The sequence below is a fragment of the Mauremys reevesii genome, linkage group 2 (assembly GCF_016161935.1).
Source record: "Mauremys reevesii isolate NIE-2019 linkage group 2, ASM1616193v1, whole genome shotgun sequence".
In the NCBI taxonomy this organism is placed as follows: Eukaryota; Metazoa; Chordata; order Testudines; family Geoemydidae; genus Mauremys; species Mauremys reevesii.
This window is the reverse complement of record NC_052624.1, coordinates 227,951,366-227,972,113: the sequence shown is the minus strand read 5'-3', so window position 1 is coordinate 227,972,113 and position 20,748 is coordinate 227,951,366. Positions and strand designations below refer to the sequence as shown.

General features: G+C 44.0%; 1 protein-coding gene across 7 annotated transcripts in view; it reads right to left on the bottom strand.

Moving 5' to 3' along the window:
* The window catches only part of LOC120398004 (serine/threonine-protein kinase Sgk3), an 85,510-nt gene that overhangs the window by 22,314 nt on the left and 42,448 nt on the right, over positions 1-20,748 (bottom strand). For 6 of the 7 annotated variants that reach the window (XM_039524874.1, XM_039524872.1, XM_039524876.1 and 3 more), the window contains 5 exons: positions 20,643-20,726; positions 17,855-17,927; positions 17,147-17,222; positions 9,190-9,277; positions 3,922-3,971 (listed from right to left, as the gene is read on the bottom strand). In XM_039524874.1, the coding sequence (XP_039380808.1) occupies positions 3,922-3,971; positions 9,190-9,277; positions 17,147-17,222; positions 17,855-17,927; positions 20,643-20,726 (371 nt within the window). The remainder of the gene's footprint in view (positions 1-3,921; positions 3,972-9,189; positions 9,278-17,146; positions 17,223-17,854; positions 17,928-20,642; positions 20,727-20,748) is intronic. The other variant, XM_039524877.1, reaches the window with a different exon arrangement.

The following is a 20,748-nucleotide window of genomic DNA, read 5'->3' as shown; positions in this document are numbered from 1 at the left end:
CTGAAGAGGGACAGGGAGGGTGGGTGGGAAGGCAGGGGCGAAACAAATTGAAGGCGGTATCCCAACTGGACTGTTTGAAGCACCCAGTTGTCCGTTGTTAATTGGGACCACGCCGAAAAGAAATGGGAAAGGCGGTTGTAAAATAAAGGGGTAGGATCTGGTAGGGAGAGTGATGGGCCGTCCTCATGCGTCCCATCAAAAGGCCTGCTTGGACCCCTGAGGGGTCTTGGAAGAGGCCTGGCCCTGGCTAGCCTATTGCCGGAAGGACAACGGCGATTTGGAGCCGGTCGCCGGCTATTATACGGGCGGTAGCGTTGTTGGTAGAAGGACCGGGGGGGTTGCTGCCAGAAGGACCTGCGCTGTGTTGCCGGCGTGTGCATCCCTAGGGTGCGGATGGCAATGCGACCGTCTTTCAGGGTCTGGATCCGGGAATCAGTCTTCTCGGAGAAGAGACCCTGCGTGTCAAACGGCAGGTCCTGCAGTGTATATTGCACTCCGGCGGCAGGGTGGAGGACTGCAGCCAGGCGATGCGCCGCATCGTCACGCCGGAGGCTAAGGTCCGAGCTCCCAAGTCCGCAGCGTCGAGGGCGGCCGTGATGGAGGACCTGGACGATTTCTTTCCCTCGTCCAACATCGCCGAGAACTCCTGGCGGGAGGCTGTTGGCAGGAGCTCTGTAAACTTTGCCAGGGACGTCATGATGTCAAAGACGTACCTGGCGAGGAGGACCATCTGGTTGGCGATGCGCATTGGTAGGCCGCCCGCCGAGTAGATTTTGCGGCCTAACAGGTCCATGCGCCGCGCGTCCTTCGACTTGGGCACAGGGGCAGGTTGACCGTGCCTCTCCCTGTCGTTGACCGACTGGACGACCAAAGAGTCCGGGGTCGGGTGAGTATATAGATACTCGTAGCCCGTGGGAGGGACAGAGTACTTGCGCTCAACCCCACGGGCCGTAGGAGGGATGGACGCAGGCGTCTGCCAGAGTGTGGTGGCATTCTTTTGAATCGTCCACACGAATGGTAATGCCACGCGCACTGGAGCCTCTGCCCCAACGACATTCGTTATGGGGTCCTCGTCCTCCTGGACCTCCGCCACTGGGAGAGCCATAGCCGTCGCCACGCGGCGAAGCAGGTCCTGGTGCGCCTTCAAGTCTATCGGCGGAGGCTCCTTGGCCGACGCTCCGGCCACTGCCTCGTCAGGTGAGGACGAGGAGGATAAGCCCTGGACGACAGCCTCCGATGATGGATCTGCTGACTGCTCGTCGGGAGGGTCGGGCTGTGTGTGCCTCTGGGGTTCAGGCGGTATGGAACCCGCGCCTGGGGCCGAAGGGGCCGGTCGGCTGACGGTCGCCTCTGGTACCCTGCGCTCGGAGGCCGGGGCTCTCGGGGGGAATGGCACCCCCTGAGTCTCATACTGGGCCCAGGGAACCCAGAAGCCCCACTGCTGTGCCCCCTGAGGTTGGTCCTGTGGGGTAGGTGGCAGGTGCCCGTAGCCGTCCGCCCCGGAAGCGACCGACGCGGGGCGGGATGGCCATGGAGGTGCCGAGGCGCTGACGGAGTGCACCGTCGAATAAGGCAGTCTGTCCCCGGACGGTAGCGAGGATCGGTGCCGGTCTGCTCGGTACCGGGATGGCGACCGAGAGCAACGTCCGCCGCGGTGCCGGGAGCTCGACCGGTGCTGGGAGCTCGACCTGGATCCGGATCTGCGGTGCCGGGAGCGGCTGCGCGAGTCGCGGTGCCGGGAACGGTGCCGGGACGGAGACCTCCGTCGGTGCCGACGCGACGGCGATCTGGACCTGGTGCGACGCCGGAGTGCGACCGGTACCGCGATGACGAGTGGTACTGGGACTGCGACCGACGTCGAGACGGCGACCGGTACCGCGATGGCGAGCGGTGCCGAGATCGCGAGCGACGGGACGGGGACCTGCGATGGGACCGGGAACGTGACCGGGACCATCGTCCGTGCCGTCTGTCCAGAGAGGACGGCCGGGTCATCCTGGCCGGCTTTCCTGCCGACACGACAGCCCGCACCGGCGGTGCTGGGGGCCGGAGGCTCGGTGCCTCTATGAGCTGTATAAGCTCACGCGCCGAGGAGAATGTCTCCGGCGTAGATGGCAGCCGGGGTCGACCACGGTCGGTACCGGGGAGCGTGGCGGCGCCGGACTCGACGGCCCTTGCGGCGCCGGAGTCAATGGCCCGGTGCACATCTTGTGCACGGCCACCACGGGGGCCGCAGGTGGCGCAATCGTCTTCGCTGAGTCCTCAGCGCGGGCCTTAGCAAGTGCCTTCGCCAGCTTGTGTCTTTCTGAAGGCGAGAGCGAGCGGTGCCGGGTCTTCGGAGCCGCTGGCTGAGGCTGTGGGGCCGCGGTGCCGGAGCGGCTTGGTGCCGCCTGTGCACTCTGCACCGATGAAGCTCTCGGTGCCGGCGCGGACGGTGCCGGGGGCTGGAGCGACGCCTCCATTAGGAGTTGTTTCGAGCGAATGTCCCGCTCCTTCCGAGTTCGCGGCTTGAAGGCGGAACAGAAGGAACAGAAAGAACACTTATCTGTCCGGTGTCCTTCGCCTGGGCAACGGAGGCAGGCGTCGTGCGGGTCCCCGACTGGCATAGGCCTCTGGCACGATGCGCGGGGCTTAAAGCCCGGTGCCTTGGGCATGAGCCCGCACCGGGGGAGGCAAGGGGGGGAAACCCCCCTTAACCTTATCTAAAACACTATCTAACAGAACTATGTAAACTAATCACTAAACGAACTATATACAAAAACAAGTAGCGAGAGCTAGGGTTGTGGAGGACAGAGAGCACTCCACAGTTCCAACTGGCCTTCACGGGCGGTAAGAAGGAACTGAGGAGCGGACGGGCCGGCTGGGGTATATATTCAGCGCCATAGCGGCACCACTCCAGGGGGCGCCCAGCCGGCCCGCCGGAGTTGCTAGGGTAAAAAAGTTCCGGAGAGCCGTGCACGCACGGCGCGCACACCTAACTGGAATGCATAGGAGCAATCACTCGAAGAAGAAACAGCCCTTTTGCTCTCTAGGCAAAGAGAGACTGGAAACTGATGAATGGGTATTTTTCCCCCCTCAGGAGTCAAGGCGCCAGTTCTTTTGGGCAATTAAGACAAGCCATAGACAGACTCCAAACCAAATTCTTCTAGTGAAGGAAGAATGGGAAAAGTAACAATTGCAAATCAGGACCTAAAAAAATGGAAAGGGAGACAATGGGGCTCCTCAGGGCTGTGTGAAGGTTGCTATGGACAAATTCTGCCCCCACAACTCTTCCCTCAGTCATATAATAGGGGGATAGAACAAGCTGCAATTCTGTACAAGCTTTGGGGTTTGAACTTTGTTTGTTGGGGTATATTTTAAAACTGCTGCCATGGCGTTCCAAGGAGGAGCAGTTATCTTGCCTGGATAACATCATCATCTGTCCCATTCGTGTTTGAAACTTAGTAGATTACAAAACTTGTTAGATACGAGAAGGGGGGGGTGGGTGGGGCGGAGAAGAATTGGAAGAAAAATCTCTAAGGGGGTCTCTGCCTCTGCAGGATTGCAGTAACCCTGCTAGTAGCGCTCTGAGGTGGAAAGGGAAGGCAGGTCGTTTGCATATTTCAAAGATACTCTCTCCCACCCTAAGAACATTTATATATTCCTTCTATTGTTTAAATGGACATTATTTACATTATTTACATAGACATCACTACACATCTCAGATTTGTTTGGGATACACTAGTGGTAAAGAATCTGCTGATTATGCTAAAATCACACAGCATACAACTAATGTGCATGATAATATTTACTTAATGCCGAGTTAAAACCTTTGCTTCCTCTCAAGTTGCACAAAAGTAGCAAATAAAGGCACGTATCTGGAGGACATTTCATATAGTTAGCAATTACAGTCTAACTTTTAGTTTATATTTAACTAAAACCTACTGAGGATTTCCAGATGGTCCCAGGTTGATATTCTGTGAGGTAGAGTTTAGCTGTAGGAAGGGGAAAAAAAAAAAAAGCAAGCCTCAGTTCAGTTTAGATTTGTTTACCCATTAAAAGGAAATCCCATCTCTTATCCTTCAGCTAATACTCATTGCAAAATATTCAATTAGCTCAAACCATCTCTACATTTATATTTCTCATTATTTTCTATGTAGTATTTTAAAATATATTTATAAAGCACCCAATCTAGGTGATAAGTTAAAAATATCAGAAGAGTTAACGGGAAGGGTTGTACAGACAGTGTCAAAGTATAAAGGTAATACAATCTTATATTCAAATACAGATGGCAAGGTTATGAACAGAATTTTAAGTCTCAGCCCTTTTTAAAAGTAACTTAGTGTCCAAAATTTAACCCATTTTGAAATTGTTTTATTCCAGAAATATTCTCTGGATATTTATTTAAATTTGTAAATCCACTACACTCTTGCCAATATATTATCAAAATAAACACTGCTTATGCAGGACCAGTTAAAGACACTGTATTAAAAGGCTGTTGCCAACCTTTGATAATCCGACACACAAAGTTAATTATTCCAATTCCAGTAACTGAAGGAATGTTGCCAATGCTGGTACACACCCCCACACAGAGAATATACATTACAGGGAGAGGGGAGAAGCTCTTCCAATTTCCAATCTCTTCCCTCATATTTGTTTGCCGTCATCTTTATTAAAAAATCAAGACCAGGGGAAAATCCTACTTAGATTGAGACAATTTGGGGGGGGGGGGATGAGGGGGGAGGAGAGGAAGCTAACAGGAGAGTCACAAAAATCAGACGTACTGTAGGAAAGGAGAAATCCAGAAGAGGACTCTGGAAATAATTACAATCCAGCAATGAATTATACAAATAAGAGTTAATTATACATTGTACTGAACAAATTTTGTATGCAAACTAATGCCATTTTTATGAGTTAACGTTTTTCAAAAAGCTGCTACATACTTTAAATTTGTTTTTGAGAGTTTTTCTTCTTATTTATTGGTCAGGTTCATCTAGTAAGCAGACTAGTTACTGGAGAGCTTTTATTTCTACCACAGGCCTGGCCCAAATTGCTCTCAACTAAATACCTTTAAAATTTGTTTTTTGTTGCAAGCATGACCGGTCAGTATGGTCACACAGCAATTTCAGGGCTTTCAACAACAAATGATTTTAAATTAAATTATGATGCTTGAAACTTGCTTCAACGAAGCAAAGGGAAAATGCTACACTGAATTATGGTACATAGGAATTCATATTCATAGATTCTAAGGCTGGAAGGGACCTTGAGAGGTCATCCCTCATGGCAGGACCAAATACTGTCTAGACCATCCCTGACAGACATTTATCTAACCTACTCTTAAATATCTCCAGAGATGGAGATTCCACAACCTCCCTAGGCAATTTATTTCAGTATTTAACCACCATGACAGTTAGGAACTTTTTCCTAACGTCCAACCTAAACCTCCCTTGCTGCAGTTTAAGCCCATTGCTTCTTGTTCTATCCTTTGAGGCTAAGATGAACAAGTTTTCTCCTTCCTCCTTATGACACCCTGAAAACTGCTATCATGTCCCCTCTCAGTCTTCTCTTTTCCAAATTAAACAAACCCAATCCTTTCAGCCTTCCACATGATTAAGAAAACTTTCTACAAATACATTAGAAGCAAAAGGAAGACCAAGGATAGGGTAGGACCATTACTAAATGAAAAGGGAAAAACAATAACAGAAAACGTGGAAAACGCAGAAGCGCTAACTGACATTTTTGTTTCAGTTTCCACCAAAAGTTTAGTTGCAATTGGATATCTACCGTAATGAATGCCAGTGAAAATGAGGTAGGATTAGAGTCTAAAATAGGGAAATAACCTGTTCAAAATTACTTTGAGGTCTTCAAGTCACCAGGGCCTGATGAAATACATCCTAGAATACTCAAGAAGCTGACTGAGGGACTATCTGAGTCCTTAGCAATTATCCTCAAAAAGTTATGAAAGATGGGTGAGATCCCAGAGGAATGGGAAAGGGTAAATATAGTGCCAAAGGGGAATAAGGGCAACCCGGGGAATTACACACCAGTCAACTTAACTTCAGTACTTGGAAAGATAATGGAGCAAATAATTAAACAATCAATTTGCAAACACCTAGAAGATAGTAAGGTGATAAGTAAGAGTCAGCACTGATTTGTCAAGAACAAACCATGTCAAATCAACCTAATCACTTTCTTTGTCAGGGTAACAAGCCTTGTGGATGAGGAGGGGGGAAGAAGTAGATGTGGTATATCAGGGTAGGCAACCTATGGCACGCATGCCAAAGGCGGCACGGGAGCTGATTTTCAGTGCCACTCACACTGCCCGAATCCTGGCCACTGGTCCTGGGGGGCTCTGCATTTTAAAATGAAGCTTCTTAAATATTTTAAAAACCTTATTTACTTTACATACAACAATAGTTTAGTTATATATTATAGACTTATAGAAAGAGACCTTCTAAAAATGTTAAAATGTATTACTGGCACACAAAACCTTAGACTGAATAAATGAAGACTCGGCACACCAATTCTGAAAGGTTGCCGACCTCTGTGGTATATCTTGCCTTTAGTAAGGCTTTTGATACAGTCTTGCATGACCGTCTCAGAAACAAACTAGGGAAATATAACCTAGATCTATCTATTATAAGGTGGGTGCATAACGGGTTGGAAACCTGTTCCCAGAGAGTAATCATCTGTGGGTTTACAGTCAAGCTGGCAGGGCATATCACGTGGGATCCCACAGGGACAGTTCTGGTCAATATCTTCATCAATGATTTAGATAATGGCATAGAGAGTACACTTAAAGTTTGTGGATGATACCAAGCTGGGAGGGGTTGCAAGTGCTTTGGAGAATAGGATTAAAATTCAAAATCAGCTGGACAAACTGGAAAATGGTCTGAAGTAAACAGGATGAAATTCAATAAGGACAAGGGCAAAGTTACTCTACTTAGGAAGGAACAATCAGTTACACGCATACAAAATGGGAAATGACTGCCTAGGAAGGAGAACTGCAGAAAGGGATTTGGGGGTCATAGTGGATCACAAAGTTAAACATGAGTCAACAGTATAACACTGTTCCAAAAAAAGCAAGTATTCTGGGATGTATTAGCAGGAATGTTGTAAACAAGACAAGAAGTAATTCTTCTGCTCTACACTACACTGATTAGGCCTCAACTGAGGTACTGTGTTCAGTTCTGGGTGCCATGTTTCAGAAAATGATGTGGACAAATTGGACAAAATCCAGAGAAGAGAAACAGAAATGGTTCAAGGTCTAGAAAACAATTTATGGGGGAAGATTGAAAACATTTGGTTTGTTTAGTCTGGAGATGAGAAGACTGAGAGGGGACATGATAACAGTTTACAAGTATGTAAAAGGCTGTTACAAGGATGGGGGAGAAAAATAATTCTCTTTAACCTCTGTGGATAGAACAAGAAGCAATAGGCTTAAACTGAAGCCAGGGCAGTTTAGATTAGACGTTAGGAAAAGCTTCTTGTTAGGTAAAGCTGGTAAAATGCTGGAATAAATTGCCTAGGGAGGTTGTGGAATCTGCATCATTGGAGATTTTTAAGAGCAGTTTAGACAAACACCTGTGTAGATAATACTTAGTCCAGCCATGAGTACAGGGGACTGGACTAGAAGACCTCTCGAGGTCTCTTCTAGTCCTATGATTAAATACATACATATAATGAGAAAATGCTGGAGGACACTTCCTGCAACACTCATTTAATCTTTTAGGGAAGTCACATTTTCACTACAGATATATTCTGATCAATTTTCCCAATTTTATTTTATTTTTTAAAATGTATACAAGATATCTGAACCATGACAGAGCAGAAGAATGTTAACTAGGAATATGATGAACATTTAAGGAGAAAATATAAGATATTCTATTTATGATTAGTGCCCATTACTGTATTTTATGATGGATGGAAAATTAAGTTCAAAACATACATCCATTATTGAGATTAAGTTACATTTGTCACCACAACTTTTATTGATCCTAAGATTTCTATTAAAGTCTAAGAAATTAAAAAAATAGAAGCCCTCATTTCTATTAAAAATGTAATGAAGTGCCATTGTAAATTTAATTAATTCTTCTACCTCCAAAGAGGTGAAAGGTAGAGAGTCTAAAACTAAGGAACAGTGTAGAAAGAAAATATTATACAAGATTTGTAGATTTAGAGGACTCAGTAACTTTATATGTGCAGCACTGAAAACTACATCAGGACATTGATCTTATCAGTTAGGACCCAGGAAAGCTTATTAATTAATGCACAATGGTAGATTCAGTGCCCAGAGAAGTGTATTGGAAAAAAATGACTTTTGTGGGTGTTGGAGCAGGCCACAAGAGTGTTAAATAACTTTTGTATGCGAAGAATCCTTGACTACTGGGACATGAGACCCACAGAACAGATTAAAATAATTTAATTATTCTGTTATTCCACCCAGCAAGACAATTTTTTTCTACCAATTTTTATAGCAGGACATTGTAACTAGAAGTTCTTAAGACACAGGCTCCTAAATGGACTTTGAGAGACTTAATACAATTCTAAACCCAATATAGTGGCTTCAGTAAGAGACTGAGGTTTGAAACCTCGCAGTGTAAAAGGTGAACTGTGAACCAAAGTTAATTTTTCTTTGTGCTACCATAAAAAAAAGGCTTCAAATATTTTTCAAGGTATATTCTCCTTTTTTAGTTATTAAGCATTTAAATATCTGATTCTCAGGGCTGGCGCAACCCATTAGGCGACCTAGATGGTCGCCTAGAGCACCAACATTTGGAGGGCAGCAACCGCGGCGGCCGGCTCTTCGGCCACCCCGGTCGTCGTTGGTATTTCGGGGGCGGGACCTTCTGCCGCCTAGGGCGCCAAAAAAGCTGGCGGCACTCCTGCTGATCCTCTTAGCCTTCTTTTCTGGAGGTCTCTGGCAAGGTCTTTGGAGGACCTAAACAGTGATGTCACATGAACTGTAACCTGAGCCACAGCTCTTCCAGCTCTTAACAAAGGGGGAAAACTGAGATTGTTAACACTTGTCTTTGCAGTTTATATTTTAGGGAAAAACTGAGTAACCATATTGGAAAGGAACAGGGAGGAACCTGTTGGGGAACAACTTATTTTGTTGAAAGTTACAATACATATGAAATTGCCCTCATGTAGTTACAGTTTGTTCAAAAGTGCAGGATTACTGTTCTTCTACTGCATTCTAGCTGACTTTACCTTCTGATTGCTCCTTTCATCCTCATCTTCAGATGGATCTGACTGATGCTTTGGATTGTCCATCTGAAGAAATGCTCTGACATCCGGGCTAGAAATATAATTAAACCTATTAGGACATGAGTTGCAAATTCATTTAGGTTACTAATTACTACAGAAGTAGAATTTTTTTCACATTCGCCATCATATTATGCATCTGGTAAATAACAAAAACCCTTCCAACAAATTGGTTGACTCCAGCCTCTTGTAGCGTGTACACACACACACACACACACAGGTAGGGCCACACCCAGCTGCAGACACAGACTGAAGTCAGCTGTGTGTAAGAAAATTCTCCCAGCACTCACATGCACACCCCTTTTGGGGAATAAATCCAAAATAATACTGTCTTGCGCTGTATAGAAAGATCTGCACAGTGCAAACTCACCAAAATTCACCCTCTCCTTCAATGTGAAGAGAGAGATGCATAACTTCTTCCCCCCCACCCCCCCAAGTTAGAAATTGCATAAACTAGGTTTAATAATAAACAAAACAAATTTATTAACTATAAAAGGCAGATTTTAAGTGATTATAAGGGATAGCAAACAGAACAAAGCAGATTACTGAGCAAACAAAACACATACTAAGCTTAAGATCTTAAAGAGACTGGTTTCAAGAAATAATTTCTCATACTAAATGTTATTTTAGGTAAGTTGCAGAGTTTCTGTAGCTCAGAGTTCCAGTTATTCCTTCTTACAGACTGGAACCCTGTCTCAATCTGGACTCACCCATGTCTTTAGGTTCTTTCAGCAGTCCTTCTTGGGTAGGCAACAGAAGAGAGTCCAAATCAACCCCCTCCCCAGCCTTAAAAAAGGATTTATCTAAGGCGGGAAACCTTTGTTTGATCCCCATTCCCCTACAGAGGAAAAGTACCAGCAGTGTCCAAGGTGGTATTTTCCATCAGGTGACATTATCACCTGACTTTGTAGTGTCACAGCTACATCCCAGGACACCTTTCAGGAAGGAGAAAGATTAGTATTTCCCAGTATCATTGTTTCTTCCTAATGGCCCATCAAGGCTGTGATGACCAGGTGTCTGGTGGGTGTCTCCCAAATACACATACAGTTGTAATTGTTACACAGTCCATATCCCTAACTTTAGATACAAAAATAATACATCCATACAAATTGGATAATCACATTCAGTAAATCATAACCTTTCTAATGATATCTTACATGAGCCAACTTGCATAAAGTATATCTTAGTTATGCCATATTCATATCATAACCATATTTCTATGAAGAATACAGGGTGTAACGTCACACAGGGTTCAAAAAAGAACTAGATAACTTAATGGAAGATAGCCATTGATGGACCTATTAGCCAGGACAGGCAGGGATGCAAAACCATGCTCTGAAGTGTCCCAAGCCTTTGTTTGCCAGAAGCTGGGAAATGGGTGACATGGGATGGATCACTTGACGATTACCTGTTCTGTTCATTCTCCCTGAAACACCTGGCGTTGGTCACTGTCAGAACAGAAGATACTGGGCTAGATGGACTACTTATCTGACCCAGTAAGACTGTTCTTTTGTTCTTAGACATACCTGTGCTACCTCTCATCTGAGCTAGTGCACTAAAAATAGTAGCATAGCAATAGTGGCACGGGTAGCAGTAGCATGGGGCTACCTGTGCAGAGTACAAACCCACCTGAATCCTGTGGGTATGTATTCAGCACAGCTAACCCATGCTACCCCCAGCTATGCTATTTTTAGTGTGCTAGCGCAGATGGGAGCTAGAACAAATATGAGCTGGAAATTGTACCCGTATCTTGTAGTGTAGATGTAGAGAGTGTACTACCTACATTACAAGTCCACAATTTACAAGTCCGCAATACAGTGTGTGCGCGCTACAAGAGGCCGGAGAGCCTAATTCAACAAAACAGGGAGAGGGAATCCAGGCTGGTGGAGCAAGAGGGGCTCAGTGAAACCCCAGTACAACAGATTGCATCTCAGAGCAGGGGTCCAACCCGTCACACCCTGTTATAACCTTGGCCTTCACAACATCCTCTGGCAAAGAGTTCCAGAGGTTGAGTCTGTGTTGTATGAAGAAATACTTCCTTTTGTTTGTTTTAAACCTGCTGCCTATTAATTTCATTTGGTGGCCCCCTAGTTCTTGTAGTATGAGGAGTAAAACACTTTCTTATTTACTTTCTCCATGCAAACAGGGAGAAACACTCCTAGCTCACAGTGTAGATGTAGCCTCTGTTTAACTGGGCATGTACACCAACATATGCGGTATATACAATTTTTCCACTTGCAATGACTTGCCATATTAAAATATAGATGAACATGAAAGGATTGCAAGAGGTGTTCAGTGAGACTATTTCAACTATGCTAATCGGAACTAAGCTTTCCACTTCCTCCACCAATGTTTGTAATTGGTTGTTATCTTGTGAAATACCACAGGAAAACCAATTTCCTTTCTAACACCTTCAGTATCAGTGTTTCATTTTCAGTTTTCTAAAATTAATGAGAACTTATTACCGTATATAGAATGAACTGACATTATTTGTATTCTAAAGCACATCTTGGGTGATAAGTGGTATTACGTAATTTCTTTTCCCCCCATGCATTTTGGTAGAATCGTGTATTTTAACGGCACTTGTTTTGTCCTGTCAAGTCTCAATGTAAAGAAATCCCTGCGTTCAGTAATAGACTATCAAGCAAGATCCCATGCTCCTCTCAACCTTCTGTACTGAATGCAGAGTCACATATACACAGCATGGAATGCATTATATTTGCAGCAAGATCCCATCAGCACTTCCATTTAGTTCCCTCAGCCCTCTTTTAAAGAACTCAAATTCTAAGTCATCTGTTTTAGGGTGCATTTTATGTACCTATGATCTGTTCAGGAGAAATTTGTGCATACATGTGTATGTGGGGCATCATTTTCATTTTTAAAAGTTTCAAATAAGTTACTGCACATACTATCTATTTGATGTGAGCTTGTTTTAATATAAAGTTTTAGAACACTCATTACTGATTTTATGTCACCCAAAGGCATGCTTGGCATTTCATACCAGACATGGAATGACCAAGTCCCCACTTGAAAGAATTTATCTTAATGTGCCAATACCCCAATTACCTTTACTGTTTTGACAACTGAAAGCCTGCTACAATGCATGGTAAGAAATTTATATTAACATTAGCTATGTATGAATGCATAGCAAATAGTACATTCTCTTATGTCACAGTGAATCCATGTTATACACTTCTGTACTTCCATGGTACTTCACAATTGCTCCAAAGCACTAGTTTTTGTGTTGGTGACCAGAAGTTTAATGGACCCATGTTATACAGTCATGAGATATCGTAACAACTCCAGAACTGCTACTGCAGTAGCATCTCCCATCCCCAAACAAGACTGGGGCCCATTGTGCTAGCTACTGTACAAATATACAGTAAGACTTCTACAATACATGAATTAATAGACTGTTACAAAATAAATACACAAACTACTCCTGCCATATGCTCAGACACCTTGATTAACAAAATAAAAAATAAACACTTGATTTAAAAAGGGGACACTGAATATATTTAACATACAATACACTAGCATAATTTCCCTCTGGATTTTAAAAGAGGGTTAAGGCAAAAATAACTCAGACTCACTAGCATAAGGGAGCCATCTTCAGATGGAGAGGTCCCATGCACTAACTGTTTCTCCTATGGTTGTTTTGTATCAATACTCTGCCTAAATACATTATGTCTAGACACTGGCCTTTGCTACCTACACGTCAAGCCAATACCTATGAAAAAGTGTTTTGCAGAAAAAAATATTACTTTTACTGCCAATGATGATACCCCCACAGCTTGAAATAAGCCCTATTTGAATACAATGCACAGTGAAAAAGTGGTACACCAATTTGTGGTGTTTTAGAAAACACAGGCCTGAAGCAGTAAGACTTAGTGGTGTAGAAGATGACAACAGACCACAACTAGGTGAAAGCAGGAAAAACCCAAAGACTGGGATCCTGTAATCTAGTGGTGTTAAATTTGTTTCTCTCAGTTGATGTTGGAACCATGAGGCCCTAATGATTCAATTTCTTTTCTAGAATGACTATTGTTCATGTCTCTCACTGCAGAAACTGGAAGTTTGTTTAATATAGAGGACACTGCCATCATAAAAGACACCTAGCATAACTCCGCTATGTTCTAGTTTTCCTTAAGGAGCTACTAGAATTATTTTTGAACTATGCTAAGCCTTTAATGCATTCTATTTTATGCACTTGGTTTTAAGCTGCTTCTTAAAAGGGTGTTCTGATAGACAATTGCACGTATTATCTTTTCAGTAAAGGCCTACAGCTGAGGGGGAGGACAGCCTGACTTAAAGAGCTGCTCAATGGATTAGAGCTCAACTGTATTAACAAGAGAATTCCTAGCCTCCTATTCTAGATTAGGAATCAGCAAAACAGAAATGTTAGTTCATATTCTCCATCTTTTCTGAAGCTTTTCTGCAAGGTACCTATAGTCTGTGGATGAGAGAAAACTCTCTCTAAAATAAAGCAAACAGTAAAAATTTGGAGTCTAAAGCTAATCCACATAGGAACTACCATACTAGCTCAAACCAATGGTCCAGCTAGCTCGGAATCCCATCTTTGGCTAGTACCTGACACTTCACAGGAAGATCCACAATTGACCACTATGGAATTTCTTGCAAGTATCTTTCTAACCCGCTTTACAGTAATTGGTTGGCTCATATGCTGAAGCATGAAGATTTGCTTTTGGTACAAGAATCAAAGGACAAATTGCAGACCCAAGATAAGGACCCACTGAAACAGAAAAAATTCTCCATATTTCCCAGCAACACCACTATGGTTTGCCAAAGCAGGACTGGTAGCACAACCGCCTAGCACTTGTCTTAATGCATTATGTGGTGTAGCAGATAAGAGCTACAGAAAGTTTACTGGAGTGCACACAGTACTCAACATTTTACTATATTACCCCCCTCCCCGCATACTAATTCATTTCATGTTACTAATCTACTTAGTTTCGTGTACACGTAGCAGGTAAAGGAAATAGTGTCTAGTAAATAAGTTTGTTTAGTAAGCCATTTTTAAGGACACAGTGGTCATTTCCCCCCCTTTAATAGTTGCTTCCAATGGGAATGGATTTTACAAGAACTTCACTAAAGGCTTGATTTTTGTCTGTTACTAATATTGACTGGTAGACAAAATAAGGCTGTGGATTTTTATATAAATCAGTATGGTTCATCGTGGTCATTCACAAAAAAAGGCTTTAAAAGTATTTTAAAGACAACAGCAAATAGTGATATAGTGAAATATTTTAAATCTAATATTTTAATAATCCCTGAACTGCAAGAAAAAACACAACACACCTGGAATAAATGCATTTCAATCCCATTCTGTACTGCACTACAAAGACAACAACTTGATCCTTCTCCCACAGAAGTAGTTGTTTACTTTAATGAGCACAGGAATAAGCCTTTATTCTTTGTTTGTTCATTAAATACATTTCTAATTAGACAACTAGCTATTGGGGAGGGGAAGAATAGCAAAACCTTAAACCACTATTAGAAACTGAAGATTTTATACTGTCTTCACTGTACTGGAATGGTTAGTGCTAGACTGAAGTACTTAAAATAGATTAAAATCTAATTTATGTACTGCTAAATCTTCTTGAGCTTTTCAGATCAGATGTAAGGAAAAAAGTCTGTTCTTATGCTCAAAGAAAGGTTTATGATCCTCATGTTAAAAAACAGTCCAATGTTCGGCTTTGGAAAAAGATACATCTAAAAAGCTGTTAACTGAAATGTTTCACAGATGAATGCTTAAAGAACCAGGAGTAGGAAGAAAAAAAAAATCTGTGGACTACTAAAAATAATTTAAAGAAGTTTTCCTGTTTAATACATTAGAAAGAAAGATTATGTTCCAACAATTAGTTATTTGAGAACTGCTCTTCACTGTTTCGCAGCTGAGGACAGTGGTACGATCCAACACTTTTTCCCTTTACTGGAAAATTGTTCCATGACGAAGATTTTCTGTTCCGTCTATAAGTTTTTTCAACTTGTCACTAGGAAGAGCATGCAGAATGCTTTTGATAAAAGGAAGTACATGTTTCAGGTTTATGAGGCCTCAAAGCAGTTCATGAAGCAGAAAAAGAGTATCTGATGCATGCTACAAATTGTGGCAATGTTCCCTGTTTAAGAATGCTAAAAGCAGAACAATTCCACTGGTATTGCAGATTGGCAAATTAGTAGAGTAAGTGAATGAAAGCAGAAATCTAAATATACTAAATACTAAGGGTTTGTTTATATTCAGATTTGCATCATTTTAACTAGAGGTATAATTTTACACAGACAATTAAAGCAACACTGAAGACTGGGGGGACATTTATTTTCTTTTAACTTAAATTGATTAGGAGTAGGTTTAAACTACCTTTTGTTTAAGCGTAGCATTTCAGGTAAGTGTTCTCATGGGATTTGTACTGGTTTAGCTAAATCAGTGTTTAATTAAAAGGGGGGCAAATTTGTATTGCATCATTTTGGATTTATCCTAAAAAACAAAATTGTCATCTTAGAAATAACTTAGTATTATAGTAGTTGTTTGCTGTGCTGTTGTAGTTGTGTTGGTCCCAGGAAATGAGACACAACGTGGGTGAAGTACACCGGTACCCCGATATAACGCGACCCGATATAACACGGGTTTGCATACAAGGTGGTAAAGCTCTGACACACTGCTCTGAGCAGTGTGTTAAGGGTGCTGGCCAGGCTGGGGGCGAGGGGTTTGATAAGGGGCAGAGGGTCTTGGGGGCGGTCAGGGGCTCCCCCCGACCCAGGTCTGGGGGGCAGGAGCTGTGAGAGGGCACTTTTGGGGGCCCCACAGTCCCAGAGTAGCCCGGGGGATTAGCAGGGGGCCGGGAGCAGCCTGCTCTGCTTCCCTTGCCGTGTCGCTCGGGGGAGGGGGTTTGGGGGGAGGGATTCCCCCCTGCACTCACCAGCAGCAGCGGAAGTAGAGCAGCCCGGCCCCAGACTGCTCCACTCTGCCAGCTCCCAGCCGCAGTGCTACACTTCCCACCACAGGTGAGTATGGGGGCCGTCCTTTCCCCAACCTCCCGACACTCACTGGCGGCAGGAAGCAGAGCAGCCCAGCCCCAGCCCGGCCCACTCCGCCAGCTCCCAGCCGTGGCCCTCCGCTTCCTGCCGCAGGTGAGTGCAGGACCTTTCCCCAGCTGCCCCCCAGCAACACAGCTAGGGCCAGGGCAAGGAAAGCGGAGTAGGCTGGGGCCGTGTCACTCTGCTTCCCGCTACAGATGAGTGTGAGCGGGGCATCCTTTCCCCAACCTCCCCGCACTCACCAGGGGCAGGAAGTGGAGCGCCATGGCTAGGAGTGGGCTGGGGCCGGGCTGCTCCGCTTCCTGCCACTGCCGGTGAGTGCCGGGGGTGGGGGTGGATAGGGGTCGGAACAGTCAGGGTACAGGGAGGTTGGGTGGGGTTTTGGGGATGATTAGGGATGGGAGTCTCTGGAGGGGGCGGTCAGGGAACAAGGAATGGGGGGAGCAAAGCAAGTTTGATATAACGTGATCTCACCTATAACACATTGAGATTTTTTGTCTCCCGAGGACCTCATTACATTGGGGTAGAGATGTAATAAACTTTTAATGGACCACTTTCTGTTGGGGGGAGGAGGGGCGGGAGGGGGAAAAAAAAAAAGCATTCGAGCTGCACAGAGGTCACCTGAAGAACACCTCTGTGCAGCTCGAAAGCTTGTCTCTTCCCCCAGCAGAAGGTGGTTCATTAAAAGCTATTATCTCACCCAGCTTGTCTCTATTATAACATTTTACATTTACCATAGATAACACATTTTGTACCCAACTAAAGAGTATTTAACGTCAATCAATCATATTTTGGAAAGTAGCCTGTGTCATTTAAATAGCCATAACAAAAAAGAGAAACTACTTACTGGTTGCATAGCTCTGGCTGTCTAACTAAATTTTGAATGAATTCATTCAGTCCTGCTCTTCTCTGTTTAATAAAATCTGGGAACGAGGGGAAAAGTGTAATTAGAAAGAATCATTTAATGAATTCATGGCAAAACAAGTTTTTAATCTTGCATTTTTTACATTACTTTAATGGAAGTTAATAAACAAAACAAAATCTGAATATAATTGGGCTTATACATGAGGATTTTGTATAGAAAAAAATGAAATGGGAAAGAATAGGAGCTCCAGTCTCTATATAACTTGTTCATTTTATTATATATTTTAAAAAGCAAAAATGTACTCAGCCCGACAGATCTTGCATACGACAAGACTTCAGAATGTGAAGTCACAATGGCCTAGATTTTGTAGTGGAGAGCACACCGTCTCTGATCCTGCTAGCACTGAAGTCAGTGACAAAATCCAACAGCTACAGAGCTACTCTATCAACATGTAACCATTACCAAAGATATTTTAAAATCTTTATTTCTCTCTCCACTTTTGATGTAGTTTGTCTTATACGAAAGAGCTAACCTAACCTAAAACTAAACAAATGTTTACTTTGGTTCAGTAGTAAGGAAAGGCCCTACTACAGGACTGCAGTCCTTATTAGATCAATTTAAGCAAGCAAGATAGATTAAATCCCAGATAAAGAACAAAATAAAAGGAACAACCACCAAGTCATAGTTTACCTGGATCAAAATTGTCTCCAAATATTCTTTTAGCTGGAATCTTCAGGTTCATAGTGGGAAACTGTTTCTTCAGCTAAAAAACAAAACACCATATGCATACTTAGATATTTGGACTCCAAGGCAAATCCTATAAATAATTGCTTGATGTAGGCATATTTTACTCTCAATTTGCAGACAGTTTCAGACTACTAGCATCACTTTTTCTGCCCTCAATATTGTCTTTCTTGGGATTAGTACAAAGGGGAGTGTGGAGACAGAAGGCTGATCTGCATATAAACAAATTGTCTAGGCCCCATTTACCAGTGTGTTACTATTTGTAACCTGGTTAAGAAACAAGTTCAACCTTGTTGTAAGCAGGACTTTAGGCATCTATTGTTATTAGAAATGTTCTTTATTACACTGCCTCCTCTGGCCCAGTTTGCTTTTTTTTCTCTCCTCTCCTCCCCCACAAAGTAGCTGTCTTCTGGCTAGGAAGACAGGTATCAACAAACTCAGTGGATAAGTCTCTGATGATAGAAGCCCTTGGAGCCCAGTGCATTTCCAAACACCTATAAGCTTCCAGGGATTGGATGCTGTCACTGCAGCAGACAGACCTAATCAAAGAAGAGACTGGCTTGTGAGAGTGAATCTTTGTAGTTGGATCTGGATTTGGGCAATTACCTAAAAACAAAACAAAAATTCCATGCACTCAGTGTTGCAGAATAACCTGGTAGAAGAAAAATCCATGTTCACACTCAGATTTTTCTTAGTCACTCCTCCTTGTACATGTATAGCCTAAAAGTCAGGATCCAGGTTTACATCACAGCAAAGCAATCTCTAGGAGCAAGGAGCCCCTAGGCCTGATGGCTGAAATTTAGACAGACACTTTGCCCTAGCTATTGAGGAGCAAACTAATCCACCAGTAAAGGATGCATAATGGTAACATGCCTGTGAGAGGCAGTGCATGAACTTAATTGAAAAAAGTGCATCCAGAGAGGATTGCAGATACAGAATTTATTCATACTATGTAGGAGGCCAAACAAGAGAGGGAGTAGGAAAGAAAATTAAGGAGTTTATAATATGGTAGAAATCTTAGTAGATAAAGACACTAATACCTTCCAATTCATTCTCCTTGATCTCCACAAAGCCTGTGTGTTTAAAAGCCACCATCTAAAAATTGTGAAAGGAGCAGTAGATACATCTCTCTCTCCTTTTTGGAGACTATTTCTTCTCCTCCGATTTAAGAGCTGGTGGTCCCTTTCTCCAGTTATCCCATAGGCAAGTTTCAATATCAACTCCATTTGGCATTTCAAGTTCCTTCCTGACATGCTATTCAGTTTGCAGTCCTTTGGAATGTCTAGCTCCCTCTCTTTTCGGGAGAAATGAGGGCAGATGTTCCTTTTCATCTTGGCTAATTTCTCTAAGAACCTACACTTGCATTAGAAAGGCCGGGGCCGACTATACTTCACGACAATAGTGACATTATCTGACAATCCAGATGGGTGGGCTATATTAGCATTCTTCAGCCACTGAAGAGGGGATACTTTCTTTCTCCCTTGACTCCATGGGTAGTCTAAGAGGTGTGCCAAGTACGACATGTGATATCCCAGGCAGACTTCAGTCACCTAGGTAAAACAAGGTATGTGGACAGAGCAGAGAACAGTGCACGTCACCAAGGGTGCCAAGGAGGGTGGTTTCAGCAGCTGATAGGAGATTTGGCTCACAACACATGCATCTGAGGGGCTGTGGGGGGTTAGTTCCTTTGTAAGATCTGGAGGCAGGGGCGGCTCTAGGCACCAGCAAACCAAGCTGTTGCCTAGGGCGGCCAAATCTAGGGGGCGGCAGGCTGGGCCGGTGGACCTGCCGCAGTCATGCCTGCGGGAGGTCCACCGGAGCCCCGGGACGAGCGGACCTGCCGCAGGCATGACTGCGGCAGCTCAAGCGGAGCCGCCGGACCCGCGAACCGTCCGCAGCCGTGCCCGCGGGAGGTCCGCTGTTCCCGCGGCTCCGGTGGAGCTCCCGCAGTCATGCCCGCGGGAGGTCCGCTGTTCCCGCGGCTCCGGTGGACCTGCCGCGGGAGCTCAACCGGAGCCGCGGGAAGAGGGGACCCGCTGCGGGACCGAGGAAGGGCGGCGCAGCACACCGCGCTGCCTGGGGCAGCCTATTTTCTAGAGCCGCCCCTGTCTGGAGGCAGTGACTTTAGGTGACTACATACTAGGACAGAGTGCAGACAGTAGGGTCTCCAGAAGTGCATGGCCCTGGATAACAACAAAATTGGCACATGCCTAGGACTGGCCCTGCCTGCTCTCCTCTAAGTGTGTACAGTAGTAGCAGCCTCTGCCAGCAACGAACCCAAGAGATCCACTGAATTTCCACGAGTCTTCAGCTGCAAAGGCTTATTTTAGCTGGATCAAGTCTTCCACTCCAGGAAATCATGACAACTCCTAACTGACTTCCAAGTATTCTAAGAAACAAGTTTTTCAAAGAAGTACAACTATTTATACACTAGTTCCCTTTATTTCTTTGGAAAATAAATTCTAAAGTGATTACTTTGTTTTTCTTTAAACAAAGACAGATATCAAATACCCACCACACACACACTTATTCAATAATATCCACATACCCAAAAAACCCCAAAGCCCCACACCTCTAAATCCTATTAAAGTTGAAACTAGTGAAAAACGGTCTCTGACGGTTTAATCTGGAACACGACTATACACCATGAAGGAATGAATTCAAACCACAATACAGCAAACAAGCATTCCTCTGTGCTATTTTAGTGTGATTCTTTATAATGCATCTTACTCACTGTGTTGTACAGTTTATCAAACTCAGCATATCGCCTGAAGACAAACCACTCATTTCTACCAACAGAGACCAATACTTTGTAAACCTGTGGGAACACAAAGGCAGAG